Source organism: Platalea leucorodia (assembly GCF_965183815.1).
Source record: "Platalea leucorodia genome assembly, chromosome: 7".
In the NCBI taxonomy this organism is placed as follows: Eukaryota; Metazoa; Chordata; class Aves; order Pelecaniformes; family Threskiornithidae; genus Platalea; species Platalea leucorodia.
The window spans coordinates 65,090,899-65,112,370 of NC_138829.1; the positions used below are offsets into that span (position 1 = coordinate 65,090,899).

A 21,472-nucleotide genomic window follows, 5' to 3' on the forward strand; every position below is an offset into this window, starting at 1 on the left:
ACAGTGGAGTATAATGGTCACATTTATCACCTTTACCTTTTCAAAGGTACCTAAATATTTAATGAACAAAACAATAAAATCCACCTGTGTGAGCAATCACAATCTTTGGTTCTCTAATAAATAGCAAAAAATTGCTAAAAGAGAATGTCCTCAAGTTTCATTGCCTGAAGTGATATGCTCTGACAAATCTAACAGCTCTTTCTGTGTCATTCCTAATGCACTTGTCACTCAGTATTATCCATCCTCATTAATGACAATGGGAAAGTTTATCTTGGGAACACGTTTTAAATCATCCACTCTTTACAATGGGACCATGAAATCTCTTACAAAACATGAGGCGGGAACTACTCTGACAACAAAACCCCTTCCTGGCAGCTTTACTCTTAATTCCTGTTCAAGGAATAATGTGTTTATCATACAACCATACGGAACAATATATTAGATGAAACTTGAAACAAGAATAGCTGGATTGATTTTTCAAGATAGGAAGTAATTTTACAATATTTTTATTATGCTGAGCACAGTAAATCTTTTAAGAATGTAATTTTGTACAGAACCATACCTACTCTTTTCGGAAAAAAAAGCTTTAAAAATACTCATAAAACAGTTTGAATATTCACTAACTAAACAGTTCATAGAAATGGCAATACTTCTCTCAATAAAAATGATCTCTGACTATTTCTGGCTTTGTACAAATTCTGCTTTATTTATGAATATTTTTACCAGATGTCTAGACTGTACATATAACAATATTCCAGCCATGCCTAATTTTCACCAGTAAATACTCTATTTTGATCATAAATTCTGAAAACTGATACCCTCCTATGTCAATGCTATGCACTTGCAACTGATGGAATGCAACTATTCACTTTTACTTTGGATGCTGTAATGTAAAAACTGCAACATCGATTGCTCCTCTTTTCATAACCTCATTTGTAACAACACCAACAACCTTCCATAAAAGCAGCAGTTAACATAACTTACTTTCAAACACATCTTCTTTTACTGCACCTTCAATAAATGCTCATCTTTCGGATCAATTTGTAAAGTAACAATATAATTTCAAAACACAGACCTGAGAAGCAAAAAATAATGAAAACCAAATAAATGCTGCAAGAAAGTATTACAGATACATGTAGTCGCGTGAGCACGAACAACTCCTAAACTGAATGTGCAGAGCAATATTGTCCAAAAGGATGTAAATGCACACCACGGTGTGGATGAGCAAGACAGGAGAGGCAAAAGTAGAAAAGATCATGGTACGTGTATAAATTTTAATTCAGACTATGCAAGGAAAATGTGCTTCTTACATAAAGATATAAGTAATCCACTGACAAAATCCTTTCAGTGTAACCCTTCTACCTTAGAGCCTAACTCTACAAACACAGCAAAAATCTTCCGTTGTAGGTTTAGGGGCATTTTAGCAACCTGAATCTAATTCTCATGGCTTTTTCAAAGCCAGAATGACCTTCTCATATCAGGAAAAAGACAACACAGATGCAAGTTCCCCTCAAAACTGTGTCTTTTCCATACTATAACTGTGGTCCTGAAAGTTCCTAAAGTAGTCCATGTTTTCTTAGGACAGACAGAACAAGAACAAGCCAGTTCTTCCTTCGCTATTTCCACAGGTTTTCAAAAAACAAAACATAACAAACCAAGATTTTAGCAGGCAGTAGCGATTTTTCTTCTTACTGTGCAAAAACTCACTTTATTAAAGGAAAAATTAGAAATAATGTGGCTTTTTATTTAACTGATGAGAAATGAAATACCTCATTAGTAATTTCGTATCAAAATGTAAAGGAAACCTAAAAAGAACAAAACCTAAGCAGGACACTAATAAAAATAAAGCAAATATATGTTAATGCCTAGATATTTAAAAATAGCTATTTTCATGATACAAATACAAAAATAAAGATTAACCTAATACATTTAAAGATGATCATAATTTACAAAATGCCTCTTTATTTAAGCAAAAAGTGAATTCCATTTAACTACACAGCTCTTCAAAGCATCAGGAACCTCCTGTTAGTTACTTACTGGAATATCTGCACACATTCAATATTTATGCTGTCTTTCTCTCTATCCATTTTTAAACAGAATTAAAGGAGTAGCTAAAACTCTGCCAATAAAATGACAGAAAGGCTATTTTTAGTCTAGATGATGTAGACCAAGCACAAACAGCCCATGGCTATGCTACTATTGAGGATCAGATCTAAATAGAAATATTAGATTTGCTGCTTATTAATTCCTTATTCTACCAGCAACAAGAATTACAAATTAAGTACTGGTTCGTATCTCTTAATAAACACTCATCACAGAAGTAGAACCATTTTTCCCTATATTACAGCAGCAAAAGCTCATGTAACTCCTGTCGCACTACTCTGGTAGCAAAAGGGTTGTGAAAGGGCATTTGAGGCAGCATAGGAAACCTGTAATCCGCCCAGAATTACAAAGCCTTATACTAAAAGGTGAGAAGTACTGATTAAGAAGTATATGATGCTGCCTTCAAGGGCTTTCAATTGCAGACCTGAGACATAACTGACTTAAGACACTACAGTGTTTACTGATTAAGCAACACATTACTGAAACCCCAATAAATCAATGAGAGAAGAGGTGCAACCGATGGATAAAAAACTCCACAAGAGCTGAAAATAAAATGCTGCTCAGTTAGTAACATATGGCAGCTCAAACGGCTGAGGGATGTGTTTATTCTATACATCACAAACACACTGTACATCAAGATAGGTGCAAGCTGTGGCTATAGCTACGAGCAGACTCTCCTTGGTCAGTCTCGAGACTGTAGCTTCACCACACCCTGCTGGGTTCCCAGTCTCAATCTGCAAGCGAGCACTGCGAATTCAGGACACCTATGTCTTTAGGCCAACAAAAATACCAGGACAAGGGCTTCCCTAGTTTAATCTTTTCCACTCTTATGTGATACATGATTTAAAATAAAAAGTGGTGAATATTGTATTAAATCATCATATTCTGCTATACGTTCCACCAATATGCAGGCAACCATACAAACTGCAGGCTGCACGTAGAAGCCCTTAAAAGCAAGAAACACCAGTGACGCTCAGTACACGAGCAAAACTTTTCCTCTTGTTCATCTAATTGTGTGTTGGCTCATAAATAAAAGAAAGTAAGGGTGTATGTCCAAGAACTACACTGGATTATATATAATCCTTGCCTGAGAACAGTGGAGTGCGACCGCCATTGTTGAAGTTTTTCTGCCACTCACAGACCCCAAGCCTGTTTGCCAACTGCACAGTTCTCGACTCCTCCAGCTGGAGAGTCTGGAGCCTACCCAATGACAAGGCAGGTCACTGTACAGCTATTATCCAAACACGTGAAATGTTTTGCTTACAAATACACCATTAAGGTTCTATTCAAACCCCCAGCAGATATTCTGGGTATATCATGGAGACTTCAGAAATCCCTTCAAGACTCAGCTACCATGGCCAAGTCGTCCACCTCAAACGTTCATATGCAAGTCACACAAAGCCTGTCTTCTTCAGAACAAGTGAATGTACAGCTCCTTAGCACAGATTACTAAAGATCTTAAAACTTTAAATATTAAGCAATCAGGTTATTTTAAGAAAGACAAGCACTGTTTTGGATGCAAGGTGAAATTGATTTCTCTTGCGCAGCAATACTCACATCCTCCCACTTAAAAGTGATAAACTGTTCTTTTTTTTTTTGGTTTCTGCTTTTACTTTTAAACATGACTCAAGCAGACATACTGCCCAAAGATTAGTGGTTTAATATGAGAAAAAGGTAAGACCATTTGGTAACTGTTTTGTAAACATATGAATTTTATGAACGTCAGAGTGAAAATTCTTCAGTAATTTTTGCTATAACAGACTTGAAGCAGGACAAAAGAAGATGAAAAGCCCATAGACAGGATTTTCATAAACTAAAAACCATAGGTTTCTCAAACCTTAAGTACCTGAAATGAGGCATTTAAAGTGAATTATTTTCAGTGAGCACTACCAGCTCTTTTCTGAAAGTCAAGCAGTCTATGGCTCGTATAAGTTGGCACCCAAATTCACTTTATTTATTTATGTATTTATGGACATCAATACAAAGCTTTAGTTATTGTACACTATACAATTACTGCTCACTTTCTTTGGAAGGAAGGAATGAGGAAAGAGGGAGCTGAACTGTTACTTGGTAATGCCATTCAAATTCAAACTATTATTCTGAAGGGGGTTAATATTAAATTAATATTAAGCTGGCCAGAAATACCCCTTTAAATGCAACAAATAATATTTTTCTGCTTGGAGACAGTCTCACTTGGTATTTCAAAAGCTGTTGGGTTTTAACATGCAATGAGAAATTTTAAATTGCATTACGCATGATACCAGAATCCTCTGAAAACCATATCTAATACAACCAAGAAAAAGCAAATTAAAAAAAAAAAACAAACCAAAACATGCAACTAAAACAACTATGAGAAAGAGAGCAATAAAGATGGCATGACCAAAACCTAAGTTTATTTATGCCTTAGACACTGTCATCCTCAGCCATTTTGCTTATGACAATCTACTTTTTGCACACTCCTCTTGGCCAGGAATAGCAAAATAAAATGTACAAATTCAGTCACAAATAATACCCCCTAATTTGGCCAAAGCAGAAAGTAGTATTTGCACAATGGTTATAGAACATTTTTTTCTTCACCTACAGTACTTTGCAGTCTATGTATATTTTTTTCTCCTGTCTCTTTTTGGCACTTTTGTTAAGTCTTTCAGACTGAGAATAATAAGACTTGTTTGCCCTCAATAAAAATAAAACAAAAAAATGTTCCTGTATGTTAGCAGTTCAGTAAAGGGTAATATTCTTTGTGAATCAGTAAAATAAATAGATCAGCAAAATGGTAAGGAACAATTGTTGTAGAGGTGAAAAATTTAAAGAAGTCATAAATTTGTGGTTTCCTTACAGACTTATGTTCATCCCAAATCACTAATATTTTCATAAGACTGAAAATGTTAACACTTCATCTTGATTTTTGCAAAATTACAATAAAACATTTTGGAATTTGTTTGATTAAGCATGTTACTAGTCATAGCAAACATTTGGCAACATTGCTCTGTTTTCCTACAAAATGACATTTTAACCCTTTCCAAGTTTTTGATGGGGCTATCTTACAGTTTCCTAGTTTACAGAGTACCTTGAATCACTTTCTACCCAAAGATCAATGATCAAAAGCATAACCAACAGTACTGAGACAAGAAGATCCAGATAGATGCCCATCTTCCATGTGGAGATGCAAAGTCATCCTATGCTCAACTTTTCCGTAACAGCCCCAAACTCCTACTTCAGGGCATTTCAGTAAGGTTCATGTATGATACAGGCCTGTGGTTGAGGAAATGTGACTTCCTATAAGCTTTAATTTTTATTTTCCTGCATTTACAGAGATACATACAATTCAGACATCTGTTTTATTGTGTAATGGCATGATTAAATTCACTCTTATTTGAAAGTAAGAACATTATACAATTATGAAATATCATACCTTTATTAAAATTTGGTGGTATTTTAAAGAACATTTAATGGAGGTGGCACTCAGCTCCTGCTGAGAACTACTATGAATATGGTGCTTAACTCTTTTTGCTTCTTAATAACTCACCATCAGTATCTTTCTAACTTATACCCACAGACCTTTGTCTAAAAAGCTTTAGTGAAAAATATAATCCTTGTAGATGGAGAGTTTTTTAATCTTTACCAACCAACATCTTTATGAAAGATCTCTTTGGCCTACCTGTCGTCTAATACTAAGAAAGTGGGAATATGTCAACTGCTTTATTTGTCTGGCAAATACAAGACAAGTTGACCCATTTATTTACAGACTGAACAAGGCCAATCCATTTCATGCTGCAGCACTAACCCTTAACACAGATCCTGTGAATGAGCAGTCCATTACAATATGCACAAGTGACCTTTAATTGCATTAATGGCTTTGTTGCATGTTCTTCCATTGCGACAACACAATTATGGTATAAATATTTCTAAACAACATAATTATTTGTTTAAATAAAAATATATATGAATTCTGTTTACTGACAAGGAACAGCAGATGCACTGTATTATAAGTGTTAAAGTTTTGAAAAATTGAATGGAGCCCTCATGTTATACTTGTATAATGTCAAACAACCCATAAACCAAAATTAATTATGAAATAAATTTCAGGATATTACAAATCCTTATACGCAATCTAAAAGTTAACGGTACCTTCCTGTATTCAAGTTCAGAATATCGAAATAATTTAATTTACATTATTCCTTATTACACAATAAGAAGGTGATATTTTCTAATTAAATTTTTCCACGTGATCACAAGATACAAGTGTTCTGAAATTCCATATATCGCATAAAACTTATTACTTGATTTCAGTTCTATGTATCATTAGCATTCAGAGGGTTTTTTCTTTTTAAGTAGGAGCACTCCAAGTATTGTTTTACCTCAAGTTATTATAATTTAAAAATCTCTCCCAAAACTTTATCTAAATTGTACTGTCACAATTTTAAACACGCTTATTTATTCAAAATTGTTTGAAAGAATGTAATACATTTTTGACAGGCAGTCTTTTACAATATTGAAATCAAATCCTTGATTTCATCAAACCCTTCATATTCTGTGCCTTATTCCTGGAAGGCTCATGCCAAAATGATTTAGTTTGATTTTCTTTAACAATGGTAGGTTGGCTTGACAGCATCTGACAAAACAATTCAGTGAAGTACACCATACCAGGTAAAGAGAACCTGAACTGGCTACTAGATGAAATAATGCAGAATGGGGCTTGGAATTATGACAGAATTAGTTTTGCAGGAGAATCTTTTTGCAGTATTATTAATTTTAGATTAAGAAAATGTTATGGTATTATAATTACCATCTTTTGATCGATGTTTAAATAAGCCAGTGGTAATGTCTTCATTAATATCATAGGGAAAATGGACAGGAAAAATCAATGCAACAGTGGTTTGACTGGCATAAATTTCAGCTAAATTTAATTACAATGTTTTACCTCTCTCTGTAGGAAAGTTTAGTTTTATATGCAGAGTTCCCTGCATTTGAGTCCCTGAGCTGAAGTGGAGCACCCAGTACTAGAGTTTTCCAGGTATGGTGCTATCTGCTCAAGGCAGGCTGAGGAGAGTTTTCCATGTAAGCCCCAAGGGTACTTGTGTTCTCAAATACATGGGGACGAGAGGCCCCAAAGATTTTGTTACATTAGAAAATTAAAGAAATACACTTTCTGTAACACTTCAGAGAAGTTCCACCTCACCTCAGAACCAGGAATACCTGTAAAGTTTCATCCATGCTCCAGGCACTGGGCAGTCAGGCAGTCACAACCATGTTACCCTCTGGCTTGGTAAAAGCAGGTTCCATTTTGAGGTTATGAGGCCCTCACATGGGGTCAAGTCTTGTAATGTCACCAATGCACGATCTTAAAATAAGAGAGTTGCTTTTATCTATATACGAAGGTATATTGACTAAGCTCCCGGTATTAAAACACGTATCGTGTAGCGTATATTAGCTTTGGCGTTACATTGTGTGAACTTTGGCTCGGCAAACAAGAATTCATTTCTGTATTTTACTGACCAATTGCTATAGGACTATCACCTTACTTAAATTTCTAATAAACCAATGTTTTGCCTTTGGTCAGCGCTCAGGCTCACAGATTCTTTTTGTTAAAAATATTGCCTAATTGTTCATTAATGCATTTGTCTAGTTACAAAATGACTCAACTTTATAAACATCAGTGAAATATAATCAGGATTAGGGTGAGTCATTAATGAAGGCTGCTTCAAATTTTGTTGGAAGAAGTCTGTAAGAAGTGATGCTATTAGAGGTGTAGTGGATGCTTTCTAATTCTCGCTGATACAGAGGCTGGGATGGCAGGTGTGTGTATTTTAAATATACGCTGATTCCATATGTACTGGTGACAGAGTTAATTTGCTCCTCCAGAAGAAACAGCTCACAAATAACCCTAAACCATTATGTCCATACCTGTTCTTGATGCGTGTAATGAATAATTACAAAAAGTTTCCGGGAGCAGAGTTCTGGCACTCCGTGACATCACCATCTCCTGAGTCACTTAGGACCAAACTTGTGCTATGCCAATACCACACCGAAGCCCTGCAGACATCAGTTCTGACTTGGTCTTACCCACATGTTTTGGTAAATAATCTGTAGCAGTGGCTAACTGCGCTTCTCCTTTGCAAATAAGAAGTTTACCATGGTATAGTGTGTATAAAATAAGCAATGAAAAGGCAAAGAATGAAAGAAAAAAAAAAAAAAAGTAGAAACACGGGGATTTCAGACGGAAGCTACCTAAGATATATTTCCTGTTTTTAATTGCCAAATTCACCATCTTAAAAGAAAAGAGTTTTAAGTCCTCTTCCAAATGCCAATGTTGGACACATAACATACACGTGAATATCTGGAGTTGCAATTAAATCTGTCTTAGTTTGCTAAGCTAGATTTAATTGCTAATCTTGCTTAGCATTAATTTTCTTGTAGTTGTTTATTGATAGATGAAGAAAGGACATTATTTTAATGCCTTCAGAATCATACATTTATTTTAAATTCTGTATAGACTCAACTGCTGGTTTTTGCGATTATGTTTCCTTCCAAAGACATAACCTTTTACTCTGGTAATTACCACCAGGAAAAACGCACTGCAGAGTGCTCCATAGTACCATATTGTATCTGCCTGCCACTGAGAAACCAGCAACTTTCCTGCCACAGAACTCCTCTAATTCTGACTTTCTTCTCCTGTTAGGAAACACCTCTCAGAAAAGAATCTCCTGAACTCACACATTAAGCTCTGGAAACTTACTTATTTTTGCTGTGTGGCAATTCTTTATATAGCATATGACATTTGGCTTCTTGTCTATGTGACACTGAGCCGTCTTTTAAACATTGTTATTCTGGTTTGCACAGGTGTTATACAGCCATTGAAAAGAAAATCGTATTAGCTGGCTCTTACTTGAGTATTGACCAAAATAAAAAAAAAAATTCACAACAACTATTTATTAGACAAACTATATTATACTACTTGTAGGAAGAAGCTTATTCTCTATACTATTAACAACCGACTGCTACCTGAAGACTTAAAAAATCAGCAGCAAAGCAGAACTAGGGAATTAAAAAAAAAACTTACAAACTTTCCTATTTGCAAACATTTATCTGAATTTATCAAAAGTTTTAACTTTAAATACATAATTTCAGAGGTTTATGTTGACCAGTCAGTAACAAAGGGAGTTAATCAAATATGAATCTTCTCCAACTGTCTTGTCAAACCAGGTAATGATGTCCTGCCAGCCAAACTCAGAGGGAACATGTGAAACAAATACAAAAGTAAACAGGCCTTAAGCTGCCCAAGGGAAAGTCAGCAAGATGGCAATTTCAATCATTTGGAATAATACTAAAGCAGCCTTAGGCTTTTCTCAGAATGGAAACATGTCACTGTTACTGCAATATTTCAACAAATCAGACTGCAAAAGAAAGGAACACTTATGTAATCACAGCCGTGGAAGAGCGCTTTACTCAATGGTGAGGTGGAAAATAATTAAGAGGAAATTCCCTTTTTGCAAGTAATTGTGAATGCACCTAAATAACAAAGTCAAGCAATGTTTCCTTAGAAATTACGAGGAGGGAAAAAAATCAAATTTAGGCACAGATTCCTTTAGTTTTGACACAGGAGGCTTTGGAACAACAGAGATAAAGTTCTATCAAATAAAACTATGAATATAATGTTCCTACAAAATTTATCAAATGTTGATAAAAGTTACATTCAGAGCTACAAACAAAGCAAAAAGTACTTCAAGAACAATTCTGCTTAAAAGTTTCATTAAGATGAAGGTGTCATATCATTTAACTGAGAAATCAAAAAATATTTCAAATATTTGGGGAACTTACCTAATCAGTAAACTTTCAGTATGTGTCTAGTCATGTAGCCATCTTTTAGTCAATCATCAGAAAATCAAAGGCAAATTGGCATGACTCAACCCAAACTTTAATACCGCATGATTGTGTCGTGTAAGCTTGTTTTGTGCGAGGGCTGCTGTGGTTTTAGCAGAGAGATTAACGACCGGACCTAAGCTGGCCTCCAAACCTTGCCCTGCTGATGCCTCAAGCCCTTTGAAGTCTGACCATCATACCTGGCAAAACAACAGTGGGAACTAGGCTGGTGTCAGATCTAATCAAGTTTCCTGCCTCAGCATAGCTAACTATGGGGTACACTAATTGGCCCAATTGCGGATTATACCTTTTGCTACAGATTCAAGACAATAATTTAGTCAAATGATGGTTTTTATCTCCTTCTAATTAAGATTCCAAAGTGGGAAGAAATAGGATTAGACAGGCTAACTTCAAAATTGTGTCCTTTAAAGTGGTATGCACATAAGAGAGATCTCTGATAATATTGCATATAATAATATATTTCTAGTAACTAACGTGTGAAGATTTGGGAAAGCTTGATATAGCTACTGCACCTTTTACCATAAACATGTGAGTTTTCCTGGAAAGGGTCTACCTCATAATTTACAAATGGAAAATGAACACTCATAAATATTAATTAAAAAACATTTTCATCCTGAATTTAAAAACAATCCTTTTAGAATACATTTCAGTCAATCTTATTTTGACGAAGAAGATACAAGAAAAACTGAAACAGTTAAATGATTCTTCAGACTATAAAGAGGCGGAGTCCCTCCCATAAAACTGCAATCTAATAAAATGGATTTGACATTTAAGGTTTTTTACTGATGAGGGCCAAACCCTAAAGAGTTATTTCAGTGGTAAGCAATCCAGAGATGAGACAATCCATGTCCCATGCTCTTATTTTAAACTGGAAAAAAAGAATGGTCTAATGATGAACACCCTTTTTGGAGAAATTTTGCTATAAATCATAGATTGCGTATTTCTAACTTTTCTTATGTAATTTGATTTTAAAGTGGCATTTCAAGTAGAAGTATTTTTACCCTAAATTGTGTATATAACTAAGCAGAAGCTTTCCAAAAACTGTAACATACTCAAAATATATTTTCGTTTCACATTTAAGCTACATACTAAAGAAGTCATAAACTTAGTTGTACTTTGTATAAAGCACACTGTTGCTTGTGACGCACTGTTGTGCTGCTTTATGTTTTTACCACCAGAACCAAAACTGACTGCTGACTCATCACATTCTAACTGCAGAAACCCACTTTAGAAGACTGTATTCACATCCCTTCTTAATTCAATTTTCCCCTGCTCCCATTTTCTTATTGACCTCATTGCTTTAGTCAGCCTAGCTGTAGTCTGCCTCCCCTAATAGTATGAGGAAGAAAAACATATGTATTATAGATCAGTGAAATGTGTACAGGAAGATCACAGTAGGACAGTGATCTGACATGTTCAAAAAGGGCTAGTTTGTGTCAGTTCAGCTTATAGAAAGCATATCTCTAACAAAACCTGAAGTTATTCAAAAGGGGCTGCAGCTGAGCAATGAAGGGAGAAATTATACAAGGGGGTCATCTACACATGTCTAGGGCAACAGGTTGTTTCAAGAGTTCCGTCACACCCCTGTTTCCAACGCTTCTGCTCCCTGGCTAATTCAATTCTTTTTACAGAGCCTCCTGCTAAGGTTTTTCTTTACCCTTCCAAATTACATTACAAATTAGAATCCCAAATGCGGCTGACAGAAAAAATTATATTCTGCGTCAGGATTCATAGTGAGGAAAAAACTCGCCAATATTCTAAATCATAGCTATAATAAATGAGAATTTACTACACTGTGAAATGAGAGTGCACGCTTCTCTGCACTTCTGAAAACAGTAAGAACATTTGTATTTTAAAACCAAACACAGACTATTAAGGTTTTTGTTTCTAATGTACCGCTCAAAAGTGGTTGTTAAAATGGTTTAATACCTCACAACGCCTGGTTTCACTAACCGCATTCTCTGGAAAGTGAGAAATGTTATAAAGGAATGTCTTGGGGGAAAAAAGTCCTCCTTCACATATTTGCCTTTAAGTGGCTTCTGAAGAGGATACCTCTAGTTGAGAAACTTCTAGCACTCATGCAGAGATGACCTGCGTGAAGAACTGGCTGCCTGATTAACTATTAACTACTCTCAATAGGATTAGATAATTAAAGACATTGATGACCATTAATTAGGAGGAGGGCACCTTAATTTGTCACTTGATAGGGCCCTTTCAATGATTTATAGGTTAGGGCTACTTGCAATTGTGAAGGGGAGGGGGCAGTGAAGAGGGAGAACCCTTAAGTTACCTTATCAAGTGGCCAGCTAAAAAGGGCAGAGGGTCAAATAAGGGCCAAAGTGGTCACTTAAGGGTGAAGTCCCAAACACCAAAGCAGTGCCAAGCCACATTGACCATCATTTGGTGATGGAGTAAAAAATATGCTAATTTATTGGTGGCAATTCTCTCTTTTTATGGTTTCAAGCAGTTAAGACAAGTGGCCTGCTTAAGAGCTTTTCATTTGAAAAGAGATTAAACAAAATGGTTTGTCAGGGATGCTTGGCTGTTTTATGTCTTTGTTAAAAAAAATTTGCGCAGACTGTACCGATGACTATCACATCACCCTGAAAGCCATCTTCCATCTCTAAGCATTACTTGGTTAATAAATACATCAGCTCTAATTGCTTAATAGTGCTATGTTCATTTGCTCTTTAGCAAGATTAAAATGAAATACATCTTTTGTATTACTGCCTTCTATCAGGACTGTCTGCATAAAGGTCACAGAAAAAAGTTTAAATTTAGTAGGAAATTTACTTAAGGACATTAGTGTAAATGATACTGTGTTTAAAATGACATAAAAGAGCGAAAGGTGATTTCAGTAATGCAAAGAAAATGGTTTCTGAATACTGATAAGGACACTTATCCCTCATACCACACACAATTTTAGGCAGCATTATACATTAAAATCCCTCTACTGGGGTAATAACATGTAGCTACTTTCCCACCCACTAACACAAGTAAGAGCAAGTCATTAACATTTAATTAAATATGCTCCTGACATCCTTAGAAACATGTCATGCTTTGTTATTGAAGGTTGTGGCCTACTTTCTATGTACATTTTAAACCAAAATAAACTATTTATAACGGACCGATTTAGTGCAGCAAATGAGACATTTTTAATTAGAAGGCATATTACAGTATTTTATAAAACCGTTCTGAACAGCAAAACCCGAATGAAATGAATTTACAACATCTGATGCATATTTTATGTATTTCACAAAATGAAACATAAGAGATGGGATTAGCTCCATCTTTTGGGTTCTAAATAGTGAAACAAAACTGTTTCTCTTACCTCAATGGTGAACAGCTTCCTTTTTAATCTAAAAGCAAGGTCCTTCGTGTCTGACACATCACAGATCAAGCTATTAAGCCGAGGAATCTGATGTACATGAACCAAACCTTGTGGAAAGAAAGAGTAAAGGAGGGAAAAAAATTAAGAAATGCTGTCATCCAGATGCATAAATTAGAGTCTTACCGCAGAATTCTGTATATTTACACACACTCATCCTCCCCTTTTTAAACTGGAGCTTACTACCAGGAGCAATGAAGCAAACGGTGCGATTATACTCAAGTAATCAAGCAGAATAAGATAAACAGAAATCCTTGTGCGAGGAAAACTAATTGCACTTTGGTACAGAAGTACAGATGTAAAGAGGGATCTTAATACTTGTCAAAACTACAGCCGGTTTGTGTGTGATTTTCTCTTGTATTTACAGTAAGCAAATATGGCTATCACCTTGCATGCTGCCCACGGCACCACTGAGTGATCTTTATTTTATTAAATGCACCAGTAAGCAGCCAGCAAAACAAGGCTTATGGGTTACTGATAACCACTGAAGCTCTAATGAGAAGTACTTTGTTTTGCGCCCTGAAAATGACTTTAAAAAAGTTTCCGGGAAACACCAATTTAGATCATGCTTTTCAATACATTTTAACCCCTATGCCATCCTAGGAGAAATATGTTTTCTTCATGCAGGAGGCTTAAATAGCTGTTCAGATGTTTTTAACAGTACTAGGTGCACTGCAAGCTCTGCATTCTGTCAGCTGCAAGTCAAGCTGATTTTTTCTGACAAGGACGCTGGATGGTTTTTTGTGCAGCCTAATATAGTTTCTGAACAACCTAAGGGTGATTTTCTACATCTGAAAACCAAGAAAATTCTACAGGGCTTCTCAATTACTGGCCTATATTTGCTATTCATAAAGCCAGCGTCTAAATGGAAATACTGAACATTTAGAAAAGACATCTTACTTGCAAACGGCAGCTGTGAGAAAAACCCCAAACACTCAACCCCTAATTTAAAATAAGGCAAGTATTTTTTCAGGGTTTTATTTATTTTTTTAGAAGGAAGAATAAGGGAAGAAAGTTTCCTAGAATTGAAATACTTTAAAAAGCATAATTTTTATGGGTATTAATTGCAAAAATTCTCAATAATATTAGAAAAATCTTTTTACATTTTGAAACCTTCTATCCCTGCCTCCAGTCTGGTGACATATAAGAATTATTTGTTTGGCTTTTGAGTTCAAAATATAATTATTATATATAGGAACAGCAGGTATAACACAGGGTTGCTTATGTACAGTATTCTAAAAATTTTACTTAAGGATCATCTGTATCATTCTTTTGTTATTTTGTTGACTTTTCAATCATTTAAATTTGCAGGCAGCTTAACAGAATTATTGATGCTGGATTCATTAAATAATGCAATGATTTAATCAAACTTCTCCTGAGTAATGTCAAAATGTTCCATCATCTGCAGTAAATAAATCATCTTAAAATATATTCTTAAGCAAAAAGAATCCACGAAGTTAAAACCGTTAAAAATACCTGGTTTTAGAATGTTAAATTAAGGTTGCCTAAGCCTCAAAAACTATGTATATTGGCATTTAATTTTTATTAAGTAGTACCAAAAATGATTTAGCATACATTTTTACAGGAAACCAGGAAATAACTGCTAAAACACACATTGTCTTAAAGGATCTCTTCACTACTGAGAAAAGGAGTATCAAATTGACAGAATTATGTTAGCATAAACAAATGCCACATCACAATTATACAGTTGGAAAAATAATTAGGCAAATTATTCTAGCTTTTGTTCACGGTTTCTTTTTCATTCACCTTTTTCCAGATAATGAAATGTGCACTATTTTCCCAGTCAAAAAGATTTTTCTCTGATTTATTAATTACAGCCTGCATACACACAGTGGTGTCTCAACACCATCTTTGCTTCTTTTGCTATATATTCTGCTATGGAAAACACTGCCACATTCTCACATGTTTACAGCAGGTTTTGGATAAGCAGTTTACTTTCAACTGAAGGTTTCCATGGAACTACAGTAGTATCACAATAATAATAGCTGTAATTTATGCACACTCAGAGCACCGCTCCAGATTAGCTAAAACTGTTTGTTATTCACTGCTTTGGCTATGCATAACTTCTAATCTGATCTTTTAAAATTTAAATAGTTCTGCTGCAACAGCTAACAAAATCTCTGGGAAACAAAATGCAAGATTAAACACCATTACACATTTTGAAGATTAATCACTTGAAAGGCTACATGACTTTTTACCAGAATTAATTTCATATTTTACATGCCACAGATATCCACATTCGTTTCTTTAAATGCATAAGTGCTGTAACTTAAAGCTGAAAAATAGAACACTATTTTTAAATAAAGTTTATATAGCACATCATTTAGCAGTTTATTCACCTTAATATAATATACGTTTTTCCGTGTTCTCTATTTAAAACTTGGCAGATCAAAAGTATTGATTTCATGACAAGTTCAGCTCGCTGGTCAGATGATTGCCAAGCCTCCTCTGCATGTGAATTCCCCAAAGCCTGCCTGTTGAGATGTACATCTGATTGAACCATGCCTCAGTAATACGGCTTGACAACATGCAAGGAGTTGCCATGTTTCCTTTGCAGCCTTAATGCACTTTACTGAAAATTTTCCTAACTCAAGACTGGTTAGCAAGGAGAAACATTTAAAAGGTATATTCTAAAATGAAATCAAACGCTACTTTATAGCAGATACCCAATTGGAGGGTAAGCCGCTAAGTGCCCTAGAAACACTCAGGGCAGACTTTTTGCATTGCTAAAGACGGAACTTACCGTGGTAATCCTTGTATAATGGATTGGTTTCTCTCTCAGAGCCAATAAATGATTCAAGACCAACTACCATATCTGACAAGTTTGTTACACGTTCCATAATTGCTTTATTCTGTAAGACATGGAAACAAAATACACATCCTATGTGATGAAAAAGGTAATTAATGTTCATAGAGTAAGCCTTGGTCTTCTCAATGACAAACTGTGGGGAAAAAATAGGTCATCAATACTTAGAAATTACATTAGAGGGCTTTTTTCTTTAAAAAAAAAGAGACTCAAAATTTGTCTAAGGAAAACATACATTTGACAAGCAGAAACCATAAAAGGGCTAACTCAGCACTAAATCCATATTTTCCTAAATCTTCATAACAAGCATTTGCTCACATCAGAGATCTTTACAAGCTATGTGGCAGTTAAGCACCTCTCATTGACTTCTACTATGCGTCAGACGCCCAGCTTTTCTTTGTGTTCTGAAAACCTTGTTTTTTAATATGCTTAGGCATACCACCTCGAATATTTCGAGCAAGCACAACCCACATGATTATTCATTTTGGTCATCAGTCAAACAACATGGAAAACCAAAGCATTTTCTCCAGTATTTTTCTTTCTAAAAGTTCCTCTCTACACAACATCTGAATCTAAAGCTTCAAGTTGCATTACCATTTCTCAATATATTCGTGATTTATAAGTGATGCCTTACGTCTTGCACAACAATGGCTGTTTTCCACATAGTTTTCTTTACTTAATTTTATATAGCAGAAAGCAACATTCAAAGGTCACAACAGAGATCTTCAGAGGTAACGCAGGATAAAATGTTCTTAAATGCTTTGATGATGTCAGTATTTAATGAGGAAAAAAAAAAAAGACAAATCTGTGCTAAAAAGCAAAATATTTCAAGATAAGAAGTAGTTATCTTAAAGGTGTCTGGACAGCCAGTATACTCTTGTTCTTGATGGCTGTAGGTGCTATATCCATCATACCTTCAGGGGTATCAAGACCAATCACCTCAAAATACCCATTCCAAGTATAAAGAATTAGTTCTGTAGCTCCAAATTACAGTTTTGTATTTTTTATTAATTTTAAAGCATTTTTTAGATTCTGCACTTCTTTCATAAACTATATGGCCAATGCTTATTATGAAAGGTCAATTTAAATACTGGTAAACTATTTGAGAATAACAATTTATAAAGTAATTAGGAGCAGAGAGAAGGGAAACATCCCTAGATACGTTAGAAAAGTCTATGTATTGTACTGACATACAGGTTTTTTAAAATGGTGATCAATACACCAATTGCTTTCATGAACCCACATTTCAATAACAGCGTATTTCCTAGCCACAGAGAAGCCTACAAAGCAGACGTGAAAGGTGAACATTTCCTACTCCCATCAAAGAATAATCTGAATTCTGTTTTTTGACTGCTACATAAAGTAACTTGTGGCCTGTCCTGCACAGCCCAATCTGCTCAGGTTACAAGGCCTAAATCCACCGATCCCATGGCACCTTTACACCCCCTCCCTTCCCCACCTTATGGGCCAGATGGCATTAAATCCTGCGGACTGGTCTCTTTTCAAAGCCGCTACTTGCGCACAGGCCAAAATGATCTATCCCCATGGAATCGGGGAACTTCAATTTTACCTACAAATCTAATGATGGATAATGATAAAACAGTGTTATACTGCAGAATTTCCTTTCTGAGGAATAACAGAAGAGATGTGAGGTAAAAGACCACTGCCTACACATCAATCCTTAAACTTCGTTATTATATCCACCCCTGAAATATTAAAGCTGACTTGCAAATTATTTCCTCTTCTAGGAAGAGAGAGACAGTACACTATATTTTAATGGAAACTTTTGGTCATGTTATTCTACAGGGGCAATCACATAAAGATGGTATAAATATAAATCTAAAGTAGCCAGTGACCTCTATAAATCCACAGACCAGAAATTACCGTATTTTGCCAGTTCTTTTTGCCAGGCTGCTGGGTGTTATTTGTATAAGCAAGAAATACAAAATTGTTACATAAATAAATAAACACTGATGATTTCTGGAAGCTAAACTAGACTCTTGGCATAGAGAAAATAATCTACCATTTGAAAAAAACGTTTGCTGTCCCTTAACGTTTTTGCTTGCTGGTTTTGATAACAATGGGTTACAAAAACTGTGGATAGAAAGATGCTCAACCATCAGCAAGGTATCTTCATCATTAACAGTTCTGTAAATCATAAGAATAGCATCTTTCCTATTTGGTCTTAATTCTGGAAAGATTAAAGTGAGGGATAGCAATTCAATATTTGCCTAATGATACATACTTCAATACATTGTTGATTTCAGCTCTTCTTCTGAACAGGTTTGCTTTCTTAAATTGTAGTCTGTTTGCCCATGTTGATTTTGTTTTTAAAGAGTATCAAAATATTCTCCTGGCTTAATGCAGTGTATCTTGGGAAATATTTTGCACAGTGAATCGCCACACCAAAAAGACATTTGCTTATGTGGCATTGTTGCCATAGATCTGTATCTATCATGTATTTTCTAGTTTGCAGTGTTCAGCACATTAATGTCCAATCAAAGCTGACGTCAGCACACAGATAGTTGTGATGTATGGCATACTGACATAAACACACAAATCATGTTGCCCCATCTGGGCTCGAAAATTTAACAGAGCTCCAGATCTTCCTCCAGCCCCATACAAATCTACCTCCTGCTTCTGGCATAAACTTGGCAGCTCTGGAGGTGAGCCAGGACATGGTTAGGAGGGGAGCCAGGAATGGGGAGATTCAGGGAAAGAGTTTGTTGGCAGCTAGAAGAGGTATTGTTTTAAATTGCACTAAAAAATAAAAAAAACCCCAACCCAGTCCTGGAAAGTTTTCAGTCTTGCTAGATGTACTGCAGTTTTTCTAAATTAGTTAGTTCAGCCAAAATGTAATTATTCTAACAACATGGTAGCAACCCTGTTGTGCAGGCTGGGCTGGGCATCCATTCTATATCTTACTTTGTGCTCACTGTTTTAGACAGACATTTTCTTTTAAGTGCTAACGTGCAATATTTGGGCTCAACCAAAGTGTAGTTTCAAAACAGTGTCTCAAGGAAATCCATGTAGCTAGTTGCATATGTAAATGGGAACTATACATATGTGTTTAACCAGCTTTTGGGAAACGCAATTATGGAAAAAGATTGCTTTGTCCTACTAATTTATTTGCAGAATCTACATAGTTTTGAGTAATGACTTGTGTGTGTTTAAAAATACGTATTTACAAATAAAGCAGTTCAAAATGTATCATCTTCTGTGTCTGAGTATAAAGCATGGTATTCTACCAGCACAAATATATGTATAGCCTGTATGCTCAAACTTACGTACTGAAATTAATACTGGGTGTTTCTACTGGATTGAGTTCTTAATGTACCACAATTTTATCAGTACTACTATTAATCAAATCAATCTTGGTTCATCTGGATTTCACATTAGGAAAAAAAAATCTGTCTTTTCTACTCTGCTCTAATTTCTAGATCTCCTCTGATTTCCTGTCAAAATTTTTCTAACACCCAGAGATATGTCCTCCCATTTTTATTTTGTCACTTTCTAAAGATATTAAAAACCTCACAAAATTTACGCAATAAAAATATTTAAATTCTCAGTCCTCGTGCTGCATTAAGTAAAGAAAAGTCAAAGAATGGAAAATTTTCTTGGAACGGCTTCAACTTTTCTACATAGTACTTATAAACAATCTCAAAATTTAAAAGGACAATAAGAGACTCATGTTAAAGATCTACAATGAGATCTAACTGGCACCTGTATAAATGCATTAAGCTCTTGAATCACATGGGCTTCATATATTTGCATTTCTATTCTGATCAATACATTAATGTAATTTTAATACTGATTTATATATTGAATTGAAAATAAGGTATTTTAATATCTTTTCAAAGAGACATTAGGTCTATATTTTGGTAGAGGGCTATATTTGACTTCTCTACCTTTACATTCCGGTAATCGAATCCCATCACTGATTTTATTTTAAAACATTTAATTAAGAGTTAATATACTGAATCCTAAAATGGGTTTCATTACCTAAAAAACTACTTACAAATGACTGCTAGCACTGGGACAAAACCAGTTTAAACAGTGAGTTGCATACATTCATCTGTATGACAGCACAGAATTTGAAGATGAATTCAGATACTCCCTCCACGTCCAGGTAAAACTGTAATTGTAGACAACAATTTCTGTTGTTACCAACAGGTGAGTCCAGTAATCCTGACACTTCATTTGAAAGAAGGTCTCAATAATACACAGCAAGCAAGTAACTTCATGCAAAGTAATAGGAACCTTATGTACTTAAAGCAAATTTTGGTGCGTGAATTTTCAAAAAAAGCTCAAAAATTGGTTGTGCCTTTTTTGTTTCTGTTACATTCTGTCATAAAGCCGAAGTAAGCTTAGTGCTATAACGTAGGCAGCCACATTGGACTATAATGAAACACTGGCTGGATATTCAATAGATTAAATAATTCTTGATATTTTCTGAGAGGTTATCACACAATGATGTGGTAACGACTTCACAATATACAAATATTTACCACTTGTCATTACTACTTAATCTCCAAAGGATTTTAAATTGAAAAGATAAATTATTAATATTAAGAAACATGGCTTAAATATTTATCACCATTTGTTAGTAATTACTGCTCAGAAAATCACAGAATTACCCATACATTTTACTTTGGTAAAAGAAGTTAGATATTAGGCCCGTGTACTAGTTTTATAGAGAGCTACAGTTTGCACACTTTTTCATTATTCACAACTCCCGAAAATAAGAGATTAATAACTGCTCTGCCAAAAAGTGTTATATCAGTAATTAACAAAGACTGTAAAGTATAAAATTCTATACTTATTCTGACTCCAAGTTGATTAGCACTGTTCTCAGCGCTTGCACACACCAAATCTACTAACTGAACTTTCACTTCTGGCTCTAGAATGAATGTACACTCAGACCACTGAAATACAAGATGACCAACAGTACATTAATAAATTTTGGTATGTAGAAATCTGTATCAATATCACAAGAAAACTAATACAAGCATGATGTCTTTGCTGGAAGACAGATATCCTAGAAATAAACTTCAAGGATTTTCTACAAACTACAATGCCTTCAGTGATGAGAAATCCACATTTAGGGACTCTGATTAGGCATCTTCTTTTACCTTTGAAGAACCTTACTGACTATAATAGAACTTAAGTAGAAATATCCACTCATATGGCTGAAATCACAGAAGCATTGATTTTGGTTGATTTGTTTACATGTGCACTGTATTACAGTAGCTAATTTCAAGCAATGAATAGTA

At 35.1% G+C, this 21,472-nt stretch overlaps 1 protein-coding gene across 1 annotated transcript in view; it reads right to left on the reverse strand.

Moving 5' to 3' along the window:
- Nucleotides 1-21,472, reverse strand: part of ELP4 (elongator acetyltransferase complex subunit 4) — a gene marked incomplete at both ends in the record, with an annotated part of 156,938 nt that overhangs the window by 69,497 nt on the left and 65,969 nt on the right. Inside the window, 2 exons of the mRNA XM_082317305.1 lie at nucleotides 13,316-13,422; nucleotides 16,137-16,245. Coding sequence (XP_082173431.1) covers nucleotides 13,316-13,422; nucleotides 16,137-16,245 — 216 coding nt within the window. The remainder of the gene's footprint in view (nucleotides 1-13,315; nucleotides 13,423-16,136; nucleotides 16,246-21,472) is intronic.